Consider the following 25058-nt stretch of genomic DNA (forward strand, 5'->3'; position numbering starts at 1 on the left):
ATTTGACATCATGCCAATGTTCTTTTCAACTGATGGTACAGTAGCCTGTGTGACACCTTGACATTTGCAGGTTTTTAAGAATGTGTGTTCCAATCACTGCCACCTATGAACTATAAGATTTTAGTCATGTGTGGTACACTATCAGTCCTGTCTGATAAGTTACAGAACAATATGTCCTTGATTGGTGATTATGGGATTGCTTGTGCTTTTTCTTTGTTTCCAGTTCAAGTAGAATTTTGTTCACCTTGGCCTGTTGAGTTTCAGATAGCTGGCCCAACTTTTGATGATACAAAGAAAAAACAGGTTAATTTCTTATCATGATCTGTCTTGTGATAATATATGACTACAAACTGCAACAGACTCGACCTTTGCTTTTTGACTCCGCCCTTGAAGTCTGTTTGCTCTGCGTGGCTCAGAGTTACCACCTGCTGGTCAAACATGAGAACTACAATTAAAATTTTAAAACGGTAAAGAAACGACTTACTAGTTTGTGAAACTACGTTTCATATTTGTCAAGGTATCCACCAACGCACAAACTCACATAATATATTCACATTCTCTCTCTCTCTCTCTCTCTCTCTCTCTCTCTCTCTCTCTCTCTCTCTCTCTCTATATATATATATATATATATATATATATATATATATATATATATATATATATATATATATATATATATATAAATACATACATACATTATGTGAATATATTATGTGAGTTTGTGTGTTGGTGGATGCCTTGATAAATATCAAACATGTAGTTCAAACATATATACTCATAATTATTTATATACTCATAATTATATAAATGCAATTTGTTGTGGCCTTTCCTAGATGTAACAGTAGTGCACAATCAAATAAAGTTTAGGGTTTTATACTTAGCATTTTATACTCGCGCAAATAAAACAGGCAATTAAAAAAATCACTCATAATTGTATATATGTATATATATATATATATATTGTTGAAAATAACTGTTTTTACTTTGTAGGCTTATCAAGATGATACCATAAGTCCATATTTGCAAAATCTATAAGATGGCAGAAGACGACAGTATGGAACGAAGCAGGGAGGGACAAAACAGAAAAAAAAAAATTATATTGTCTTACCCTGTGATTTCTCTTATCTACATCTTTATGCAAAAAACAAACAAACAAAAAAAAAAAAAAAAAAAACAATAACGAATCCATCCAGGAGGGATTGAGTATGACTGGGAATTGTATACTTTGGTGAAACAACGAATTGGCTTTAACTGTAGGCTAGACATGCTCTATGTATAGATAAAAAAGGAGAAAGAGAGAAAATACAACCTCAACATGTTACCAGTTAAAAGAGGGCTACTTTAGCCAGGTTAAGTAAATAACACTTTCACCCCTAACAATATTACTTCCAAATATTACTTCCAATAAAGTGTACCCACTGCTCTAAATATTTAATGAGGTAATAATAAAATGACGTGTAATTACGTACGTCCAATCATTACAGTGGAGTGTAAATACACAGAGAAGGATGAAGCCAAAGGGAGAAAAAAACAACTAAGACCTCTAAATCTCGCGAGATTAGCACTGTAACGGAGGACTGGGGCTTGGTCTTGAAGTTTTCAGATGCATCTGTAGATGAATCATAACAGCATCAAGATGTCGGGACGATCAGGCCGCGCAGAGACCCGGAGTCGGGCTAAAGATGACATTAAAAAGGTCTTGGCCGCTATCGAGAAAGTGCGGAAATGGTAGGTAGTTTGTCTGGGGACAATATGGAGGGAAATGTTTAAGTAGAGACTGTAGCCTGATATCTGCTGCGTCGCTCAACAAACTTCAGTCGGAAAGTTGGATGATTGAAGGTGCTCCTGACCAATCAATGCCCTACTTTGACAGGCGAGGCGGGGCTAGTTGAGTTTTTTTTTTTTCCGCCGAGAGCTGTCAATATGGCTACAGCCTCACATGCTGAGCGCTGTAATCCACACGACTGTCTTGTCGTCACGTTACAGCTAAAGTCATCTACACTTTCCGACTGAATTCAGTAAATTTTGATATGGTCTTGAGAAGTAAACAGTGAGAACAAATTATCATTGCACGATGTTTGATTTGCTGTGATCTATTGGGAGGATACACGGACATATACATTGTATCTCATCTTACGGGTTGATCAAAGCAGGCAGTGCAGCGCAGGAAACAAAAGAATGTCCCTCTGATTTTATTTTCTAAATCAATATTATCCCCAGGGAGAAGAAATGGGTAACAGTTGGAGACACATCCTTGCGCATCTTTAAGTGGGTGCCAGTTACAGAAACAAAGCAGGTGGGGGCTTTGCCATAAAAACTCGATTGAACAATTGCTGTGAAATCGGTCTACACTGAGCAAGAAATCTAAAGTCACTCCCCTCTTTGTTGTCAGATATACCGTACTAAATCCACAGGTGGAGATGTTAGGGGGCTAAAAGATGTGGTCTTGGAAAACACCAACTCTCTACTGGACTTTACTGGTGAGCTTTCTGCAGAAATGAGTACCTGCTTTTTTGTCTCAAAACCTGAACGCAGCCCGCAATTACAATGTTGCATTTAATTAAAGCAATTGCCTGATAGTATGTACAATTCCTTTGCGGTCTGCTTCAGATGAAAACAGCAACCAGAGCTTTCTTTCGGATGTTTACCAGCCCAAAATGGACAATAGCAGTAGCACATCTAGCTCCCAGCAGGTCAGCCCTCCACATTCCTCCAGCCTCCGGACTGAAGACTCACAGCCACCTATGTTGGGCCAAGAGAGTGTGGACGGTATGGAGACATTTCTTGGTACATACTTTTGCTCAGCTTTACACATCATCACAGGAGTATGTAAAAAAGTTACACAATGCTTTATTTTTGAATAACACCACATCAATTCTACAAATAAGACAGCAACACAACATTATTTTAACAGTTGACACCACAATTTGTTACTTCACAGCCTCACAGGACCTTTACTTTACAGATTAAATTGAATTACAGTTGGTAAAAGAAAATAGCCTACATTAATTTAATTTTCAGGTTTTTTTCCTGTACTATATTTATGACTCCTATAAACACTGCATAAATAGAGGTACATTTGAACTTTTTCTGATTTCAGAGCCAGTTCAGTCAGGACAGGAGGGGGCTGATGAGCCACCTACTCTTATCAAAGAGGACCTTCTTACATCAGCAACAATCAGACGGAGCAGCCCCGACACACAGGTTCACATTCTAAGTACCATAAATATATATATATATATTTTTAATTATCAAAGAAGAACTTGATAGGTCTGTTGTGATATTCAGTTGCATGGAATGAAACACTGAGTTTAAATTTATATATTTTTTTCTGCTTAACATATGAGCTTTCTAAGTGGCTTATTTTAACCTAATGAATGTGTTTTCTTTTGGTTAACAGGAAGAATTGGATGAGTCTGGAGCACCTCCTTTAAAGAAGATTTGCACAGGGGAGAATTCTGTTCTGAGATAGCTTATTTATAAACATTTTTGTTAAAATGCACACAACACCTGTCTTGAGTCATATTAGCTAAGCTTTTAAAATTATTCTAAGGTTCTATTGATATGTTAATGAAAATATTACACTTCAGATAATTACATAAAAAGTATTTACTGCATTTTTTTCTCTTTTAAAGGTCTTTAAATTGCTAAGGTAAATAATAAGGATTTTACAAACCATGGTGAAGCACTGCTATTGCAGGTGGTGGTGTGTATTGAGTTTAATCTCCAGCAAATGCTGATTTTTCAGGCTAAATGCTTCTGATGGTAATATATTGCATTGGACCTTTACTTTTGCATGTTAGCATACTCTGCTGCTCTTGCGTTTAGACAATTTCAAGAAAAGCTGTTGAATTTGTTGCTTCATGCAGACCAATGTTCAGATGTGCATACTGGGTTTTTATTCATGCAAAGCTTTTTGGAACAAGTTTTCTTTGATCTCATTTCATTCGAGAATAAATGCTCTTTTGATATTTATTAAGTAATTTGGTGATATTTATAAGTGGAAGGCAAACCAAGATAAATTAGTCTTGTCATTTCGTCAAGATAGCCCTTAATCTACATCATATATTACATTTGTTTCTACCCCATAATGAACCCCCTTTTGTTTAGTGATTATTGTCTCTACGCAGAGCCCAGAAATTGCACTCCAAACAGTTCCTTGATTTAAACGGTAACAAAGTTTCTAGTAATGTACAGAACACATTTTTTTATTACATGACGGGATATAAGAAAACCCGTAGCTTCTTTTATTCTGTAATCAGTTGACCTCTACTCCCTAATGAATATTCTATAGGGGCGTTGTTTATCCGGAGGGGCCGTTCTAGACTGACAATAGACAGGACATCTAAGCCAATGAACTCTTCCATAAGATGAACCCTACAAAGGCGCGTTTAGAGTGAGCCAATGAACGCCGAGAAGAGGCGGGACGTAAATGAAACGCCGCTTGCTGCCGGGGAAACGGGGTACTGACGGTGAACTGAATTGTGCCGGTGGACTAGAAACTCCCGCCATTTCGACAAGGAATTAACCTCTTGATTGATCCAGGGTACTTTTCCGTTACACTTTCATCGCTGTTATTTGGCAACAAGAGGATTCGAAAACACGGATGTACGACGGACACATTTCATTATAGGAAAACAGGCTTAGTTCGCAAAGATTTGGGCTTGCACATCACACCAGACCTCCCGCCGCTGAACTAAGCTGTGGCTGTTGCCGCGAGTTTCATTTCAGTGTGGTTTGCATCCTTTCATGTGCATCTTGTGGAGATAAAAGTTTTTTAAACCAGACAGAGGAACAAGTTGAACGCTCTGCTCGTCTTCATGGATATTGTGTAAAACCAGCATGACAACTCTACGAGGGGAGAGATTAAGGATGCAATGAGACGGGTGGCAAGAAGCGCACTGTTATTGTTTTGCAACGAGCTAGCATCCAGCCTACCAGCTAGTCAGCTAGCTGCTACACGTTGAGTGCCGGGCCTGCCGGCGGTAACGTGAGACGTGCGAAGATATCTCGGAAACACTCGTATAAATGCGAGGGACATATCATTGTTTATTGTTTCAGTAGTTCGTAACTACCTGATTTTGCTATACAACTGAGAGCTGTGCCATTTGTTTATACGAAATGGCACCGCTTTTAGGCCGGAAACCGTACCCACTCGTTAAGCCGCTATCCGAGCCACCAGGCCCCGGAGAAGAAGTCTACATCATCGAGCACACCAAGGAGGCCTTCAGGAACAAAGAGTATCCTTTGACGTGATGCTGATGCTCAGTCCCCACAGCCGGCATGCTTTAAGTTTAATACAGACTTTGTCAATACTGTTAAATCGCTGTACACATAGACTCTCGCTTGTTATTTTTGTAAGCGGCTAACGTGCCAATTTTTTAGGTATCTTTACGTTTTTCACCATTCAGTCTTTCCCCGCATGTACACACTCTTCAGTCGATGACAGCCCTGCTAACTAGCAAATCTTCCACTTTGCTAATTTACTCATTATATCAAATCTAGCTCACTGCTTCACATTGTATAGAAAATATAAGCTGTTGTGTGAGACATGGCAAATTTTAAATGCGTTGCATTGTAAAGACGGTTGTTAAAATGAGTCCTTTTACTTTCAGCTGCTATGGCCTGGCTGTCAGATACCAATGCTAACAGCGTAGCTAGCACGCTGCTAACGGTGGGTATCTCACTGTTTCACAATAGCCTGTCTCCTCCTTTGGCTGGAGATGTTAGCTTATAACATTAGCAATCAAGGCTACGTGGAGCTACCTAGCCGTAGCTTCTGCTACAGTTATTATTGTAGTTTTACAATAAAGGACGACAGTCATCAAGGAACCACTACCGACCATAGACTGTATTTCAGGGGAAACGGTGTTCTATATAGTATGTTCCAACAACTTTGTCCGAATGTTTATAGCGTTCATGTGACGTTCGTAAACGTAACCAGATCGTAACTGTCAGAAATCTTGTGAAGGCTGTTGTGACACCTCAGTAACACACGATGTTCAGAAAGTGTTATTTACATCTTTTAATCGCAATTTAGATTAACAACAGTTACTGTACTTTCGGAGTTTTGTAGCTATGTGGTCCCTTTCCACTTGCGTGTTTTAACCCATCAGGGTCTGGTGCCAAGTCTTGAGTCCTTATCATCAACTCCCCCATTGACTGCGACGAGTCACGAAATGTTTCAAGTGGTCAGTCCTTTGAAAAAGTTAATTTAAAATATTTGCTAAGCTGTTTAGTGAAGTAAAAACATTGTTACAGCTACCCAGCTGTATAGAATATGCAACATACCCAAATTTCTGGACCTTTCTTTACCTAGAAATGATTTAAAATTAAACTAAAATTGATTTATCATAATGATTAAAACCTGTTTCCAATGAGGAAGGGCATCTTTACCTTTTACAGTAAAGTCAACATGTGTATTGTTTATGGCTCACTTTGGATGATTTTACTCCCTATATCTGTCTATAATGTTGATTTATTTTTCTGTGTCTGAAGCGTCCTTGGGCAAGACACTGATTCCAAAATTTCTTCCTTTGTTAGTCAGAGAATAAGTAGTACTGAATACTAGCACACATTTCATCAGTGTGTGAACAATGTGTAGATGGGTGAATGTGACTAGCAGTGTAAACGTGCTTTGAGTGGTATGAAAGTTAGGGCTAAATAAGTACAAGTCAGTTTACCATTTTAGATGATTCTGTTATGATTTTCATAATCAGCAGAGGCATTAAGAGTTTCACCTCATCAGTTACATACTTGGGTGTCTTTACTTAGAAGAGAACCTTTGCCCTGTTTCCCAACACATCTTTATTTTTTTAATTTTAGTATTTGCATTCTTTAATGACTCTTTGTAGTCTTAGATTTTTAATAATTGAAATAGTGTCTGTGTATGCTGGACTCCCTCAAGCTTCAGCCTAAGTTTTGATTGATGACAAGAAATCATCAAAATCTGATTATATGTGCCATTTGAATGCATCTGTGTTACTGTTGCAATGTCCTTAACTCAGTATCTATAGAGAGTACGAGGCTCGCTTGGAGAGGTATGCCGAGCGCATCTGGACCTGCAAGAGCACTGGAAGCAACCAGCTCACACACAAAGAAGCATGGGAAGAGGAACAAGAAGTCACAGAACTGTTAGTATTTTATCTGAGATCTGTGTGTGCTGTCATCCAACTCATTAAGTTATAGTCAAACAACTGGCCAAATCCTTTATAGATTTTACACAGCTGCTTTGTCATTATTGCAAAAAACACGGGTACAGACATTTGGATTGCCACCCTCTGTAATCAGATGGCTGTAAATCTCTGGTCCTAATCAACCTATAAATACCACCTTTTGGTTTTATAAATGCCTTGGTCCAAGAATACAGATAAGCCTCTCTAACAAGAGCCCTGTAGTATCAGGGAAGAGCCACACTCTGCAAGTGAAGGTCACAAGGCTTGCTGCTTTGCCCTGATTGGATAAATGTTGTGCTCCTCCTCTTATTCTATTTAGAGGGTGTGTGATTGAGTCATCCTTGAATCTGCAACTGTCTGGTGAAAGCTGCCCTATCCTGATGCTGAAATGAGTGTCTGTCACAAGATATTTCAATAATATTTCAGTTGTGTTCTTTTAGTCCATATATCACCCAATAGTAGACTGTGAACACTGCGATTATGGGACATTAGCATAAGATAGTTGTGTCCATGCATTGTCTCGGAGAGATGGCAAAGCAGTGCTCAGCTGCCCAGAGTACAACTCACATGGGATCATTGGCTGTGTTTAAGCCCAGTCTAATTATATCTACAAAGAGATTTCACTCCCCCTGCTGGTCACTCTCATGCCCCCTTTATCCTGTTATGTAATGCCCTGGGCCCTGTTATGAGTACACCAAAGAAATATGACTGTGTGGAACAAACAATGTGATGAATAGAGAGCATCACACCCTAGAACAAATTAATTTCATGTCTGATGGAACAGCCTCCCAGACTGTTTTAGAAACTGTCAGCTGATTGAAAGAAGAGAACATTTTGAGAATACAAGCAGAAATGTAACACACATATTTCAATGCGTAACATGTAAAATAATTTATACACACCTTTGAGCTTTTTTTTTTCCTCATGCAGGCTTCAAGAGGAATACCCACAATGGTTTGAAAAGCCAGTCCTGGAGATGGTCCACCACAACACGGTGTCTCTAGACAAACTGGTGGAAATGGCCTGGGTGGAAATCCTCACTAAGTATGCTGTGGATGAAGAGTGTGACTTCCTGGTCAGTTTGATATGTTTTATTTTTCCAAATGTCCGATTAATGACACAGACATGCAATTTCACACTAAGATTTATGATGACTCAAGTGTGCATCACCTTAACTATAGAAGCCTGCTTATCATCATAAAAATAACTGTTATGTTCATAACAATGAACAGGTCATTCGTGTGTGGGAGGTTGTTATTTGCAGGTAGTCATTGAATTTAAGATGACTTGTCAGAGTATGTAGAGATATTCATGAGACCTCTTCCTTTTAGGTGGGGAAGGACAAAAGTTTACGAGTGAAGGTGGTAAAGATCCACCCCCTGGAAAACCCAGAAGGAGAAACTGGGGAGAAAAAGCTTGAAGGTGCGTGTGATTCTCCATCCAGCGACAAGGAAAACGCAAGTCAGGAGAACCAGAGGAAGGAACCTCCCCCCAGAGAGGAGGAAAACAGGAGGGAGAGTCTCAGTGAGTACAGTAAAATAATAGAGAAAATTTATCTGGATGTTCGTAGGAAGTCTTAACAAACTTTCTATCAGGTCATCCAATTTTTTTAACATCACATATTATTGTTGCACTTTCTACCAGGTGACAGAGCACGCCGCTCACCTAGAAAACTTCCTACTGCCATGAAGGAGGAGAGAAGGAAATGGGTGATGCCAAAGTTTCTGCCTCATAAATATGATGTCAAGCTCATCAATGAAGACAAGGTTTGTATTACTTTGTTTTTTGTGTAAACAATAGGGCTGGGACGATGTACTGTTCACGCCATTCTATTACGATTTTAAGTTGTTGTTGTTTTTTTTTAACACCAGACCATGTGAAAACGTAAAATGATGATTATAATGTCTACAGACTATATAAGGAGCCATATTTTCCCATAAAATGCACATCACATGAGTCAGAGAAAAAATTTCACCCTCTACTGGAGAAAAGTGGTAACTTTTCTCTAATCCAGTTTATAAACAAAGACTGAAATGAAGAATTCGAATTTGAAAAAAAAAAAAAAAAATTTGACAAAGAATCCTGATTTTGATATTGTCAAACAAAAAATCCTGATTTATTGATTTTTTATTTTTTCTCCCACCCCTAGCAAACAAGCTTCATAAACTTTAAGGACACAGTGTGCTTTTTTAAATGATCTTATGAGGAAATTTATACTTCAAGGAAATGGACTCTGAAGCTTCCCTCTAACTCCTCTTGTAGGTGATCAGTGATGTCCCAGCAGACAGCCTGTACAGATCAGAGCGTCCACCAACAAAGGAGATCATGCGTTACTTTATCAGACACTATGCTCTGAGGCTGGGCATGAACGAGAGCGCTCCCTGGGTGGTTGAAGATGAGCTGGTGAAAAAATTTAACCTCCCAAGCAAATTCAGTGACTTTCTTCTGGATCCACATAAGGTAAATAACTTAAGTTACTTGTGTGTGACAAAATGCTGCCTGTTTTTTTTGGCTGACACATGTTTTCTTTTTTTTTTTTAACTCAAGTTTTTGGCAGAGAATCCCTCAGCAAAGCGTAAGAGCCTGACCTCTCCAGAAGGCAAACCCAGCAAGAAGCTGAAGACCTCAGACACACCAGGGGAGGAGTCTGGAAACGAGAAAGGAGAGAAAAAAAGGAAAAAGAAAAAGGACGCTTTAGGCATGCCTCTCAGTCCAACCATCTGGGGCCACATGCAGGTAAGCTTACCTGTATCAGCATTATCACACTTCAATTCATATTTACCTAGGGGTTTCAGGCTAATTCTTTAACCTGGAGTTATGCTTAAAGAGGTGATGTTGTCTGTGTTTCAGAAAATTAAGATGAATGGCTCCCCGCTCAAGGTAAAGAGCCCAGGAACTCCAAAGAAAGGGGAAAGCAAAGGCTCGACTCCCTCAACTCCTAAATCAGGCAAAAAGACTGGGGAAAAGAAGGAAGGAAAGAAAACTGGAAAAAGTGGTGAAAAGAAGTTAAACATCCTCAAAGCTTCTAAAAAAGATGGTAAAGCTGGTCCTAAAACACCCAAGATGAAGCAGATGACTCTGCTTCATCTGGCAAAGAGCGCCCCTACTGGAAGCCCGAAGAAGAGAGCCAGAAGTTCAAGTCTGGGAACTCCTAAGCTGGGGAAGCCACTGCATCCCATGGCTCTGCACCTCCTTCGTTATTATAAGGAGAACAAAGGCAAAGAGGACAAGAAAACCTCCCTGTCCTCCCTCATCTCAAAGGCTGCAAAGACCTTGTCCCCTGATGATCGGGGGCGATTGCCTGAGGAGCTGCAGGAGCTGGTGCAGAAACGCTGGGTGCTACTGGAGCAAAAGAAGCGCTGGGCAGCCATGAGTGAGGAGGAAAGGCAGGAAGAGATGAAGAAAAGACGCGAGGAAGTCAGAGAAAAACTGCGAGAAAAGGCCAAGGAGAGGCGTGAGAAGGAGTTTCTGGTGCGTCTTGAGCAGTCTCGCAGATATGAGGACCAGGAGATCGAGGGTGGCAAGACCCTGCCAGAATTCAAGCTTGTAGATATGCCTGAGGGGCTGCCCAACACCTTGTTTGGTGATGTAGCAATGGTGACGGACTTTCTTCACTGCTATGCAGGGCTTTTAATGCCAGACGACCAGTATCCCATCACAGCAGTGGCCCTGATGGAGGCACTAGCTGGGGAACGGTCTGGCTTCCTCTACCTAAACCGGGTGCTGGTGGTGCTGCTTCAGACGCTGCTGCAGGATGAGCTTGCAGAGGGCTACAGCGAGCTTGATATGCCCCTATCTGAGATCCCCCTCACCATGCACTCAGTGTCAGAGCTGGCACGGTTATGCTTGCGGCCATGTGATGCTCACGGTGAGGACAGTGGTCAAGGCTCAGAAGACTCCGGACCATTAGGAGACTTTGATGATGTGGTGACCAGTGAGTTCTTGGAAAAACTTGAAACAATTGAGGTGTTTGAGCTGAGCCCTGAAGAGAAGGTCAGCCTACTCGTAGCTCTGTGCCATCGCATCCTAATGACGTATTCAGTTGAAGACCATGTTGATGCCAAACAGCAGCGCTCAGCTGAGCTGTGGAAAGAGCGGCTGGCTGTGATGAAAGAGGTCAACGACCGCAAGAGGGAGGAGAGGAAAAAGCGCAAGGAGGAGAGCAAAGGTATGCAGGGGTCACACATGCAGTTAAAGATTACTGAATTTATTGAATATCTGCAAAATATGTATCAATCCTCTGTTGTTCTGTATTTGCTGTGATCAGTTTTGATGATCTATCAACAAAGTGCAAGAGAGAAAACTTGTTTAATGTCCCTTTCATGATCTTTAAAATACCTATATATAACACTCCCAAACTGGTAACTAAGGAATGATTTTTGTGTTGTGGGTCAAAGGTGAAAAAAAGAAAGATGGCCCCACAAAGAAGGAGAGCAAAAAAGACATCAAAGTGGAGCCGAAGGTAGAGCCAGAACCAGAACCAGAGGACATGATCAGCTCAGTGAAGAGCAGGAGGCTCATGAGCATTCAGGCCAAGAAGGAGAAAGAGGAGATGGACAGACAGAATAAAGGTAAGAAGAGAGAGCCCGATGGTTAGGCAAGTATTTCATTACCAGTAAGTATCCCTCACTTTGATTTACACTTGATGTCTTCTCTAGAGCGCATGGAGAGGGAGGCTGAAGAGGAGCGGATACGAAAACAGAGAGCCGCAACTGAAAAGGCCTTCCAGGATGGCATCACCAAAGCCAGACTTGTCATGCGCAGGACCCATCTGGGCACTGACAGGAATCATAACCGGTTAGTACTACACAGAAACACTGAAGGATTACATTGATCTGGATGTACTGTTTTTTAAACTTGTCCTTTCAGCGATGACAGTAATAATAATCATGATTGCTTCATGTTTGTTTTGTTCAGATACTGGTTGTTCTCTGATGTGGTCCCTGGACTGTATATTGAGAAAGGCTGGGTTCACGAAGGCATCGACTACAACTTTACTCCTCCACCTGAGGACAAACCACCTGAGCCTGAAGTGGAGGAAGAAGAAGATGTTGCATCTTCTATTACTCAAGATTCACAAGGTACAGTACCAAAACAAAATTTATGATAAATAACACAATATTTGGTAATGGGATTAACTGCAGTGGTTAGTCTTCAAAAGTATTTTTTTCAAACCACCACCTCTTAATGTTGTAGGAACTGAAAAGGATGATTGCAGCGTAGATGGTGCTGTAAGTGAGGGGGCCCAGCAGGGAGCAGCAGTTGACATCTGCATCGAAACAACCGTTCCCAAACAGGGACAGAACCTCTGGTGAGATCTTTTATTCTGTCTGTATCTCTGCTTTTATTTGATCCATTTTATTACCTTTTTTTTATAGTCTCATGTTACTTTCTCTGCCTCTAGGTTCATTTGTGACAACCAAGTTGAGCTGGAGGAGCTGGTGGAGAGTCTTCATCCTCAGGGGGTGCGGGAAAGTGAATTGAAGGCGAAGATACAAAACAGGTGTGCGCATCTTTTAATAAAATATGTGGTAAATGCTTTAACATACATGAAGTAGGAGTGTCTCTCACTCAAATTTCTTTTCCAGTCAAATTATGTTTTCCTGTCACACCCTGGCTCTATGCACATCATTTTAAATTGGAGCTGATAAATCTTACCATTTATCAAAAAGCAGTTGTTACAAAGAGAAATGGAGTTTTGAAAACAGTGGTAAGAGATGTACCACTGATGTACACGTTTCTAAACAATCTGTAAATGTGAAACAGGAAATCTCAGGCTCAGAAAATCCACAAGACATGGGAACATTCTAGTTAAAGGGATAGTTCATTTTTTTTGAAGTGGGGTTGTATGAGCTCTATGTGACCACTAAGGACATTAGATACAGTAGAAAGGTGTCTCCTCTCCCTCAGTAAGACACAGACTTTAATCGATGGTGACGAGGAAATAGACGCTAACAGGGAGAGACCGTACCAAATTCAAAGGCTATTTTCTCCGCCTACAAGAACTAAAATTAAAAAGTAATACCACAGTTTAAGAGTACGGTACAAAAATAATTTTTAAGTGCATTAAGTCTTCGGAAATATAAACATTTATCTGGACCTAACTAACTGGTCATTTATCCTTCCGCCCAGTGCAAGTGGGCATCGTCCCCCCCTGCTCCTTTCAGCTGTAGGGAATGTAAACAAGCTATGCTACGCCAGTTGTAGCCTCGTGTAAGTTTGATCAAGTATCGTAATTCTTTTGTTTGTACTCAAAGGATTGTGAGGCAGCGTAGGAAATTCAAAATGAGTGACTATGACAGCGACAACGAAGTTCCATTCACTTTGGAACCAAAAGGATACCTGCATGAGCCGGAGTAGCTACACAGAGCTGCTACAGATGGAGACTGAAAGGAATACAGAGGAAACAGCCGCTGACACTTGACATCAAGATGCTGAGTGTTACTGCTGCCACGACTGTTGTTGTTGTTGTTGTTGTTGTTGCTGTTACAGGACACTCCAGAATTCAGAAGAGCAGGGAAATCTGTGTGATGAGTTATACAGATGGCTTGAGAGCCAGCAGTTTCCTCAGACAAATCCTGAAGAGTGTCTGTAACCAAGTTCCACTCGTGACAGCAGTAACACTCAGTATCCGTGGGCATTGAGTCACAGCTCAGACATTTACACCACTGAGTATTTCCGACTCTATCTCGATGTCCAGAGTACAAACAAAAGAATTACGATACTTGATCAAACTTACATGAGGCTACAACCGGCGTAGCATAGCTTGTTTACATTCCCTACAGCTGAAAGGAGGAGGGGGGACGAAGCGCACTAGCGCTGAGTGTAAGGACACATGACCAGTTAGTTAGGTCCAGATAAATGTTTATATTTCCGAAGACTTAATGCACTTAAAAAATATTTTATGTACCGTACTCTTAAACTGTGGTATTACTTTTTGATTTTAGTTCTTGTAGGCAGAGAAAATAGCCTTTGAATTTGGTACGGTCTCTCCCTGTTAGCGTCTATTTCCTCATCACCATCGATTACAGTCTGTGTCTTACTGAGGGAGAGGAGACAACTTTCTACTGTATCTAATGTCCTCAGTGGTCACATAGAGCTCATACAACCCCACTTCAAAAAAACTGAACTATCCCTTTAAAAGGAACAAAAGCTCTTAAAGAGCAACATAAAGTCTCTTATCCATAGGAGAGCGTTGTATTTAACTATAATAGAGTAATTTTGAAACTTAAAACTGCTGTCTCCTCCCCCTCAGGTACCAAGACATCCTGCACTCTATTCATCTGGCTCGTAAAGGTAAAGTGGGCCTCAGGACCTGTGACGGCTTTGAAGAGCTGCTGAATTACCTGCGCAGTGACATCCAGGAGATTGCTTCAAGACTCCAGAAGGGGGGCCTTGGGTACCTGGATGACAATGTAGACATTGAAGAGCAGGTGATGAGTTAGTCTGACTACATTCAGCGTATGTTGTCCTGAAGTTCCAAAGCTAAAGACGGTGTGATAGACCACTCTAACATCATTAAGTTATGTTCATTTCTGTGTCAGCACCTGTTTCAAACAATCCAATTCATTCACAGCTGAAAGACATGAAGAGCTTGAAGGAGTTCGGCGAGTGCATCATCACCATTCAGGCCTGTGTGATCAAAAAGTTCCTGCAAGGATTCATGGCCCCAAAACAGAAAAAGAAGAGAAAGCAGGGTGGGGAAGAAAGCAGCAAGGCTGAAGAGGTGGATGAAGAGAAGAGACTGGCAGAGGAGGCCAGGGTACGAAAAAAATAGTTGTTTTTGGGCCACAACTAGCTGTCATTAAAACTTTACTGAAAAACATGAGCTGCTTGTGAGATAAAGGATTACATAACATTTACAGATGTATTTACTAAACTATGTCCAGTGAAGTTTGTTTACAACACGGCTGGTCTTCTCTTTTTAGGTGGCGACGGCAGTGGAGAAGTGGAAGACTGCTATTCGAGAGGCCCAGACCTTTTCCCGCATGCACGTCCTGCTGGGGATGTTGGACGCTTGCATCAAGTGGGACATGTCTGCTGAAAATGCTCGCTGCAAAGTCTGTCGCAGGAAAGGTAGGCACTAAGCTCCCTGGGGATAAAATGTGCGCTATGGATTTGATTTGAAGCCAGTCACAGCCGAACACCTGTAACCTTTAGACAAATAACATCTAAGATGTTCACATAGAAACAGTTTGTTCAACAGTCTGTTGCTGATGAACAGCTTTAGTTTAAATGTGGTTATGCTGCTTTACATCTGATAGTCTTGCCCTCCTGTCAGTGCTCAGGCAGAGCCCATGTGTACTGCAGCTGATGGAGTCAAGGACCACATCCAGACAGGGCCGCAGCGACAGGCTCAGATCAGGACAGACTAGTAGTGTCAGGCAGGTCTATGTACTGAGCTGCCAGCTCTGCAGGCCAACAGGTGAACCTGTAGTGATAAGATGACTGATCGAGTTACATAACACCTACAATAAATACAGTGCACAAAGCTTGTTCTCTCATATGAAGTAAAGTGCAGGAAATGTAGGATGATAGGAACAAAAAAAATGTTAGTACTGCTTTGAAAAAAGCTCAAGGTCTATCATTTATTTATCCCTCCAGGTGATGATGAGAAACTTATCCTCTGTGATGAGTGCAACAAGGCCTTCCACCTGTTCTGTCTGCGTCCGGCTCTGTACCGGATCCCAGCTGGAGAGTGGCTGTGCCCAGCGTGCCAGCCCACTGTGGCTCGACGGGGCTCTCGCTCAAGGTAACTGCTACATGTTTGCTTTGTTGTCATCATCCTGGATATTGATTATTTGTTTTTTTTTGTTTTCACATTGCTCAAAATGTTCTGCTTTTTTCCCCACATTTTGTATTAAAACAGGTTCACAATAATCAGTACAGTTGAATTGTGGTCAACATTTGTTTTCCCTGAAACGTTTACAATCAGTACATCCATATAGCTTCATCTTATAAACAACCTTCCCAAATCAACAAACAGAACTCTGAGTTTAAAACAAACATCAAGTGCAAGAGTGGAAAGCTCACAAAAAGGGATAGGTGTGAATGATCAAGATCCATTCAAAACTGGAGTCAGAAGCTAAAAAAAGTACTTTAGTAGGAATGAATGTTATGTGTCTTCAATACAAATGCATAAAAAACAGCAGTATATCCAGTAGAGAGGAAAGAATTACACACACACTACTCAATTTGAGATATTAAAAGAAAAATCAGCAATTGCTCACATCCAGGCCACAACATCAAGAGATGAAGAAACTGTGCTCAGTACAAAGTCCTGCTTTTGAGGGGTCAAAAAATGCATCCTGTCTTTGCCATTGTTTGTAAGAGTATTAATCCAACCATCAACCTTCCTGTTGCAGAAACTACAACCAAGACACAGATGAAGAAGAGGATGAGGAGGAGTCAGAAGAGGAGGACTCAGAGGAAGATGAAGAGGATGAGGAAGAGAATGACTACAAGGCCATGGGGCACAGCTGTGAGTGGTAGCAAGAGAAAATAAAAACCAAGTTTGGGATTTTTGAGAGTTCACCATGGGGGATTGAGCACACTTCAGTTCATAGATGGTTAGAAAAATGATCCTTTTTTACAAATTACTGATTTTCTGTCTAAAACTAATACACAAATTTAGAAATACATATATTTCTCAGGTTAACAGGAGAGAAAGAGGTCAGATTTTGGAAAGTGTGGATCCTGAGAGCTGGGAATGAGAGGAATGTTGACAGGGAATTCCCTCCCCTGTCCTCCCTCTGTCTCCATTGTCTGTGTGTTGTCATGTCGTGAGCTCAGGTCTGGACCTTAAGCTTTGAAGCCCAGCCTCATCCTGGTTTCACTTAGAGTATGTGGCAGCATGATCCCCCACTGTCAGTTCGAGCTGCTTGTCAAGGATAACGATGTAGAAAGTTTCATACACCGATGCCAAAGAGTTGAAGAGAGGAACACAGTTCACAAAGTCAACCACCCTCAGGGGGCACACGATGAAGCGTTCAGTCAGTCGACGACTTTTTTATAGAGTGCACTTATCACAGCCGGTTCAAACAATAACTTCATTACAAAGATTCCCCAACTTGACATGAAAAATGATCATTTTGAGACAGTTTTTCACCCCTCTTCAGTGCTTACACTCCTTTAACCTGTTATTTCTTCTTTTTGTTGTTGTTTTCTTCTCATTATTTCTCTACAGTGAGACCAAGAAAGAAAAATAAGCAATCTTCATCTCGGCAAAAAAGTTCTAAAAGTAAATCCAAGAAGCCATCAGCTTCAAGTAGTCAGAGCAACAAACAGAGGGCTGGCCCAAACAGCCCTGCAGACATTGATGAACTGGTAAGAAAACACTCAAACACAGAAGATGTATTTATTGCTATTTTTTTTGAGGTTGTGTCTCAAGAAACGTAACTCACTTTCACTTTGATAAAACTAAGTGAGTCCTTTGTACTAATTCCTGCGTGTGTGTGTGTGTGTCTGCAGGTGCGACTGAGTACACAAACAGGAGTGCGCAGGCAGGTACTGGAGCTGGAGAGGTGTGAAGAAATCCTCAAGAAACTGATGAAATTCCGCTACAGCTGGCCTTTCAGGTGAGCAGCAGACAAACCTAAATGTTGGAGATCAGCTTCCAGTTCACTGAGCAATACAAGGTCAACTGTGGAGACTGAACCTCTTCAGTCACCTGTTGATAGCAGAAGCTTGTCATCCAACACTACCTTACAATGAAACCGCATTTCCACCAAGCAGTACAGTTTGATACAGGTCAGATCTGTAAAGTCTAATCCTGTTTGCGTTGCCACAGCCAACCGTGCCCCCTTTTAGAAGGCGGCATGTAAGTCGGATGCTGTTATGCAGTAGCATGATGCCATAGCAGCAGACACAGTGTACGCCGCTTGTAATTCCAGCAAAGAAGAAAAAAGGAACACGGTAAAGAAAGTGCAACGATTGAAAACATTCAGCGATTTGTCTTCTTTGTGATTTCCATGTGGCTCTTTGTAAGTACAATCAAGCTTTGTTTCAGAGAAGGCCGAAAGGAGAAATACAGCTACTGTCGCACGTTAAGTGATGATTCTTTCAACCAACGAAGGGACTGCATTGTTGTAACTCCGCCTTCTGGGGTCGGATTGGTTTAGTTTGGCACCCCAAAGGAAGGGTCCCAAAAAGTGGAATGGCTGGAAAACACCACAAAATGTGTGCCAACCAAGGCGAACCAAACTGAACTGCTTGGTGGAAATGAGGCTGTAGAAGTTAGTAAAGTAAGAGATTGTTTGAATTAGAGATAGATTTGATCTTTGGCGTGTTTTTACAGGAGCTTAACTTATATATATATAAAAAAAAAGACAAAGTGTGGCAAATGTTACTAAGGGTGCTGCATCCAGTCATGTATGTGTGAAGCATTCAGTTTGTTTTATTATGTTCAACAATCTGTACTCTAACTTAGCCCTGGGCCCATGCTTTGCTATCCCTACAGGGAGCCTGTGTCTACAGATGAGGCCGAGGACTACCTGGACATTATCTCCCAGCCAATGGATTTCCAGACGATGCTGGGGAAGTTCACCGAGGGTTCGTATCGTCATGCTCAGGATTTCCTTGAAGACATAAAACTAGTCTTCTCCAACGCAGAGGAGTACAACCAGCAGGGCAGTACGGTGCTCTCATGCATGGTAAAGACGGAGCAGTCGTTCACAGAGCTGCTCCAGAAGCTGCTGCCCGGCCTCAGCTACCTCCGCCGGCGTTCACGCAAACGCATCAGCCAGCAACCCGCTACATCTGAGGAAGATGATGAAGAAGAGGAAGAGGAGCAGGAAGAAGAAGAGGAACCGAAAAAGAAGATGCAGAATGGCAAATCAAACAGGAAGCCAGCCAGGAACAGTCGGGGTCAGAGGGAAGAGGAGAGCGAGAGTGAGGAGGAGGAAGAAGAGGACCAGGAGGAGGAGGAAGAGGAGGAGGATGATGGCAGAAGGAGAAGTAAGCGCTACTCTGCCACGTCAGGAAAGAAGGATTACAGGGAGCAGGATAGTGATGGTGAGCGGGACACACGCAGAACTCGTCACCGGGGGGGCCGGGGCGACGCGGGCAGCGATGAGGAGCGGTCCAGCCAGCAGCGACATTCCAAGAGACAGAAACGCTCATGAAGTCCAGGGTGCTTTTTTGTTGTTCTGTCCTCTCTTTGCTTTAAAACGTCTGTCCCGCTCTTCTCCGAAACGATCAAGGGGCCTCCTCCTCCTCCTCCTCCTTCAGCCAGCGGGTCTTAATCCTCAGAAGGACTTTTTTGTGTTTTTGAACTTTTCTGTTCATATTTTGAAAAATGACAAAAGAAAACTGATTTATATTTGTACTGTTTTAATATTGGTGTATTTTTTTCAACAAGACAAAGGAGAGGTCCTCTTAGCCCTTAAACTCTTCGATTTGAATTTCAGTTACAGTTCGATAACACGCTTACACGTACCCTCACTCTAATGTCCTATGGACTGCTTTGTACTATTAAAACACCTGTGCAGTGTAATCTGAGGCCTGTCAACACCCAGCCATCACTTCGGTGAGGCGTTTCAGGAAATCTAGCTGGTCCCAACCAAACCTCTGTTACATGTCACGGTGTTTTAGCTAATTTTAAGTACCTGTGGTGTCCATGTAGCCAAAACTCTCCAGGAAGTCTGTCGCCGTAGAAACAGTACTTTTGGCTGAAATGTTTGTCACCTGTAAATCTCTTCTTTATGTGCATTATGACACCAAAATGATCTGACATGCAAGTTTATAGACAAACACTTTAGGCTTTTACTAGTTGTAGTGTTTTTCTTCTTTTTCCAGTCCAGGTTCAGATGTATTGTGAAAATCTGGGTCTCACGTGTAATCTTCTCACTAACACTCAAGTTTCATCTCAGCTCTTGGTGCCAAGGTGTTTTCAAAAACTGGGACCTGACTTAGGAGTCTCTTTTTCTTGGCGTGCGGAGCTGACCAGCCTCTCCTCCTCTGTAGTGCCCCGCCACTTTAAAAGAACCGGTACCTCAATGCTCCGTCAGTTTGCACTCCTCCTGTGTAAAGTGCACCTGTTATGCCAGCAGCTACAGGACCATACTTTATTAAAATTATGTGCATAAACATTTGTAAACAGTGTTTAAAACAACAAATGTGATGTTTGTTAAGAAAATGGGCATTTTTGAATATTTGATATCTTTTGCACATTTTATTTGGTATTGTAAATGACAACTTGTTAGTCAATCTTAATCACATCCAATAAATTGAATAAGGTTCAACCAGGGCTCTCTCTTCTAATCAATGTCAGTTTTTTCCTTTTTTTACATTTTTCTCGACAGAAACAACAAAATTGGTATTCTTTACACTTTTAAAGCGCCCTGCAGCTTCTGTCACTCCCTGAATATCCTGGTTTACACACCAGGTGGTGCTCTTCCCCTGCACTCTGGATGCTATCATCCCAGTGGCTATGCTGTTAGCTGGACCTGCACTGCTTTGCGTGCTCTCAGGTCATTAGGAGACAGAGCTTGATAATGCAGATTTAGAAGTTTTAATTTGTCGAGAGGTGAATTCAGTGAATAAAACTGCTGCAAAATAAATATTTCAATTTTTGAAAGAAAAACATCTCTGGTTATGCAGAAACTCCTGTAGTTTGTGGCGGTTGCTAACAATGTAAATCTGTCTGTATATCCTGATGAAGCAGTTGTCAGGTCTCCCTCCTCTGTGCTGTGCTGTTCTCCTGTTTCTCTCGTGCTGTTGTCATCACATCTTTACTAACCTCATTTGTCTGCTGATCGTTTTCCACCCCTTTCATTTTAATTCGGCTTGTTCTGGACACAATTGCCAATTGATATAACTGCTCTGATGATTATTTGACATTTCAATGAGCACTCAAAAAAGGACTGCCCTTCTCAAGTTGAGATCTGACTGTAAATGCTTTCTTTGTTCTTGGAGGAGCGACAAAACAAACTTTTACACTTCTTTTTTTATATATATATTTATAGTCTAAAACTGGGTCTGGGGCAGGTTCAGAGAATTCACATGTAAAGAATTTCCAATAAAGGCTATGGACAAAAACTGCAGTTCTCCATGTTTTATTTGAGTTGAGATGATTGAGCTTCTCCAGGTTGAACAGACATACATCACTGCCATCTGTAAAACTTTGTGACAAGACAATGAACTGGGAGGAAAGCAGGTTTGCTGTGGCCTCTGACTGATGTTCTATAATGCTTTTTAAATAAAACATCAAACAGTTTCTTACCCTGGTGTGGAGTCTTTTCTCAGATCCATCTAAATGTAGACAGAGTTAAATTCAGATTTGGTGACTGCAGAAAAAACTGATACAAAGGATTGTAAGGTTCCTTTATCAGAGAAAAGTCCTCGACTTCAATTATTGAATAAAAACATTTTGTGAGCTGTTGGGCTGTTTTTGACGTTAACAACTTTAAACTTCAGCTAGTTGAAGTAAACAGTTACAGGGTGTGATGACCTGGCCTCTTGCCAAGGCCACCATGCTCAACTTCTCCTTAGGAAGCAAGTCTGTCAAGAATGGTTTCTAAAAATCAAATTACTTATAGATTAATGATATATAAACATAGAGAAGAAATAGCTAATTTAATGGTCCCATATTGTGCAAAAATCACTTTATTAAGTCTTTTAGTGAAATTTGTGGGCCTTTGACTTTCCTCCCAGCCCACAAAATGTGATATTTAATGACAAAACCTGTACTTAGTAGTGCTTGTGAATGTAAAATCCTGACCTAAAACGAGCTGTTTGGAATTTCTGGGGTTTGCCTACGTCAGGGAGTCCCTTTTTTGACCAATCAGGAGCAAGTCTGATCTGATTGGTCCACTGGAGCAGATGCCCCCAGCCCCACCCCTCCCTGCTGCTGTTCAGAATGCTAAAGCTAAAGACCTACGCTGTTTTTGGCTGTAAACAGCCACGTAGTTCCATGCACAAGCTTCCCCATCTCGGAAGAAGACAAAACTCAGTGGCTAGAGTTTATTTATCAAGGAAATTTTCCTGCTACACTCAGTAAAACTGTGCATGTGTGTGCTTGTCACTTCATGGCCGACTGCTTTTCCAACTTTGGACAGTACAACAGAGGGCTAGAGAATAGACTGGTCCTGAATCCAGGCGCATTACCAACCATCCACCAACAAACCTCAGACCCTGGAAATGTGAGTATTTTAAATGCTGTGTGCTGTGGAGCAGATGTAAAAGCTTTTCCTCAGTGTCCCCCCTGTCTCTGTGTTAGCTTCAGGATGCTAACTGTAGCTGCAGGTAGCCTGTTGTTTTAGCCTGTAATGTTACGGTAAACGAGCTTCGCTGTTTTCTAAACATTGTGCACTCGGAGTTCGTGGCGCCGCTCTCAGTGATGCAGAAGAGCAATGTATTTGCTTTTTGGACCAAAACATGTTACTACCATTTCATGAAGACATCAACGATCCATATTAAACTGCAGAAAAGGAGCAGAATATGGGACCTTTAAGGCAATGGCAGGGCAAAAATCCAATGTTGGAGTATTTTGCATTTTTCTGGTCAAGACTGTCAAAAAATATATGAAAATGAATTCATAATGCACAAAATAGAGCTGCCATATTAACTCTTCTCTAATCCTTTCTTTCTAATGTGCTGAAGATGCATAAACAATTATCTGAGCTAACTATAGTTCTTCTGTTAATGCAAACTGTTAATGTGTTGACAAACACTGAACACTTCTGTTGTGATAAACCAGAATATTATGCTTTATTCATTAAAATGAGCTACATCAAGTGAGTGCTGGTAATACCAAGTTCATGAAAGTGTTTTGTAACAGAAAGAGTCCTCTTTGCATGTTCCTCTGCCTGAAATTTGCTCCCCCTCTAACATTAAACATATCAAAATAGATTTTCTTTAGGAAAGTCACTGAAAAACTACTGATATATCTTCTGTAGATGTTGTTCTGTAATCATTACTTTGGACCAATAATCTTTTTTGATGTCATCTGTTTGTTAAAATTTGGAATTTGTTTCCATTATTTTGAGGCTTCATTCTTCTTGATTATTTATTTATTTATTCATTTATTTATTTTTATGAAATAACTTATTTATCTTATATATTTTGTCTTTTGAATTGTAGATTTGGCTTCTATTAGTTTTTGGTTTCACGACTTTTAAATCGTGTCTTTGAACTTCCTTCCTTGGCTTTAAATTCAGCATTAGAGTTGCGTGATCCGTGTCCTTGTATGTCTTTTATGGTCTTAACCCCTTTGTTTGTTTTTTTTACTCTTATTTATTTTTTCTGTGTGTTATTTTAATTGACTTCATTTCTTTTATTGATGTTCTTATATGTTATTTTAACTGTGCAGCACTTTGGTAAACTTAAACGTTTTTTAAAATGTGCTATAGGACTAAAGTGGATTGGATTGGATTGGATACTTTTGTTTAGTTGTGTGGATCACAAAGGACTAAAAAACTTTTTGTTGAAGCTAGCATGGACCCTGAAGAATAAATAAAGAATAACGAATCATGGATGAAAGACCTGTTAGGGAGTTTAGCCTTTCTCTATGTTTACTTTGCGCTACCGAAACTCCTGTGATACAACTTATGATTGTTCAATGTGCATGCTGAACTACAAAGAAAACACCTCAAATAACTTGTCATTAGAGGAAAACTTAGTGGATTAAAGTTATGGATGAACGTCAGCTTGTAAACTTCTGCTTACAAAAACATTCGATGTAGTCAGTGACACGCGCTTTATGTTTGGCAAGAAGGAGACTGCAGATGTTAACTCAGTGTCTGGAGTGCTGCTTAATGTGACTTCTCAGGTCATTAATCGGACAAAATAATGATCTGAAAGCAGCCAGCGCAGACACAGGAAGCTCTACATAAAATGTGCTGCTCCAACTAGAACCAGCTGAGTCTCACAGCCACATATCCAAAGTGAGGAGTGCATCCATGATGTATGGAGTAAGGGAAAGTGCAGGAGGACAGCGGGCTAATGAAATATCTTTTGGGGTGCTGACAGCGTCTGAGCCATCTGTAACTTGGCAACAGGTGTAGAGGCTAAGACAGATCAGAGGAAAGGTCAGGGATGTGAAAAGTCACTGGAAACGTAGCACTTGATTAGAGGCAGTTTGGTGCTCAGTGACAGCTGCACTTAGCTATGATCAGCTGAAGAGATGTTTCACTTTGATGCTTTTATTGTTATTTATTAAATTTAAGACGTTTCTCCATAAAAAAGATTGGGTCCATGATCTGAACCAGAAGAAAAGAAGTTAATGGCAGATTGAGGACATTATGAGTTACAAGCCCTGAGGCGTTGGAGGGAAATCTCAGCTTCTTGTGTTTTTTTCTTCTTCTTTATTTCTAAAAGTCAACACTGACTGAATTTTTGTGACAGCCCGATTTTGTGGCTGACTGTTTTGGGAAATGGAGCCAAAAACAATTGAGCATTGCTATACCACCAAAATGATCTCTGTATGAACTTCTCATGAACTTGATCCTGGGAGGATAAGCCTCTTTGGCATTCAAGAATTTGTTGTTAACGCAAATAAAGCACAACAGAGTCAGGATTTATTAATGTTAGTGGATCTATCAAAGCCTTTCCAAACTTGTGACACATGAAATATTGTTCATTCCTCACTTGGCGCGTCCTACGCACTGAAACATAGCTGGAACATGCATTAATCATGCAGGTTGTACTCCCTGTTGAGGTAAGAGAGACAAAAAAAATCATTGTGATAATGCTACACAAAGGAGCCTTTCAATTTTCACCTAGGTAGCAGTTTTAGATTAAATAATAGTTAACAGTTATAAAGGAACTCGGAAAGGTTAAACACTGTTCGTTTTTATCTTTGTCTCAGCTGATGTCAGATCATGGGCCTCGGTAATTTTCTGTGTCTTTATACATGTGATGGATGAATGGCCTAGGTCTAGGGTT

At 40.9% G+C, this 25058-nt stretch overlaps 2 protein-coding genes across 3 annotated transcripts; both read left to right on the forward strand.

Annotated features, from left to right (window-relative positions):
- The first annotated feature begins 1546 nt into the window (after positions 1-1546).
- Positions 1547-3490, forward strand: bcl7bb (BAF chromatin remodeling complex subunit BCL7B b). Of its 2 annotated transcripts, none has more exons than XM_074679866.1 (6): positions 1547-1728; positions 2221-2296; positions 2393-2480; positions 2611-2787; positions 3101-3204; positions 3401-3490. In XM_074679866.1, exons 1-6 carry the CDS (start codon positions 1616-1618, stop codon positions 3470-3472), a joined length of 630 nt encoding a protein of 209 aa, XP_074535967.1. In that variant the 5' UTR covers positions 1547-1615; the 3' UTR covers positions 3473-3490. The 2 variants fall into 2 exon arrangements, with proteins under 2 accessions (XP_074535967.1, XP_074535968.1); XM_074679867.1 differs by having other exon boundaries at positions 1550-1728; positions 2611-2769.
- A 925-nt stretch (positions 3491-4415) lies between these two features.
- Positions 4416-19517, forward strand: baz1b (bromodomain adjacent to zinc finger domain, 1B). The gene is made up of 21 exons (XM_074679233.1): positions 4416-5240; positions 7017-7133; positions 8106-8250; positions 8507-8699; positions 8820-8941; positions 9438-9635; positions 9723-9911; positions 10026-11343; positions 11573-11746; positions 11834-11972; positions 12093-12256; positions 12372-12486; positions 12580-12678; positions 14431-14608; positions 14752-14937; positions 15104-15251; positions 15780-15927; positions 16541-16656; positions 17362-17501; positions 17646-17752; positions 18634-19517. Exons 1-21 carry the CDS (start codon positions 5122-5124, stop codon positions 19295-19297), a joined length of 4779 nt encoding a protein of 1592 aa, XP_074535334.1. The 5' UTR covers positions 4416-5121; the 3' UTR covers positions 19298-19517.
- The last annotated feature ends 5541 nt before the right edge of the window (positions 19518-25058 follow it).

This window comes from Halichoeres trimaculatus, unplaced genomic scaffold (genome assembly GCF_033239565.1).
Source record: "Halichoeres trimaculatus isolate MK-OKI-2021-1 unplaced genomic scaffold, fHalTri1.1 fHalTri1_scaffold_9, whole genome shotgun sequence".
NCBI lineage: Eukaryota > Metazoa > Chordata > Actinopteri > Labriformes > Labridae > Halichoeres > Halichoeres trimaculatus.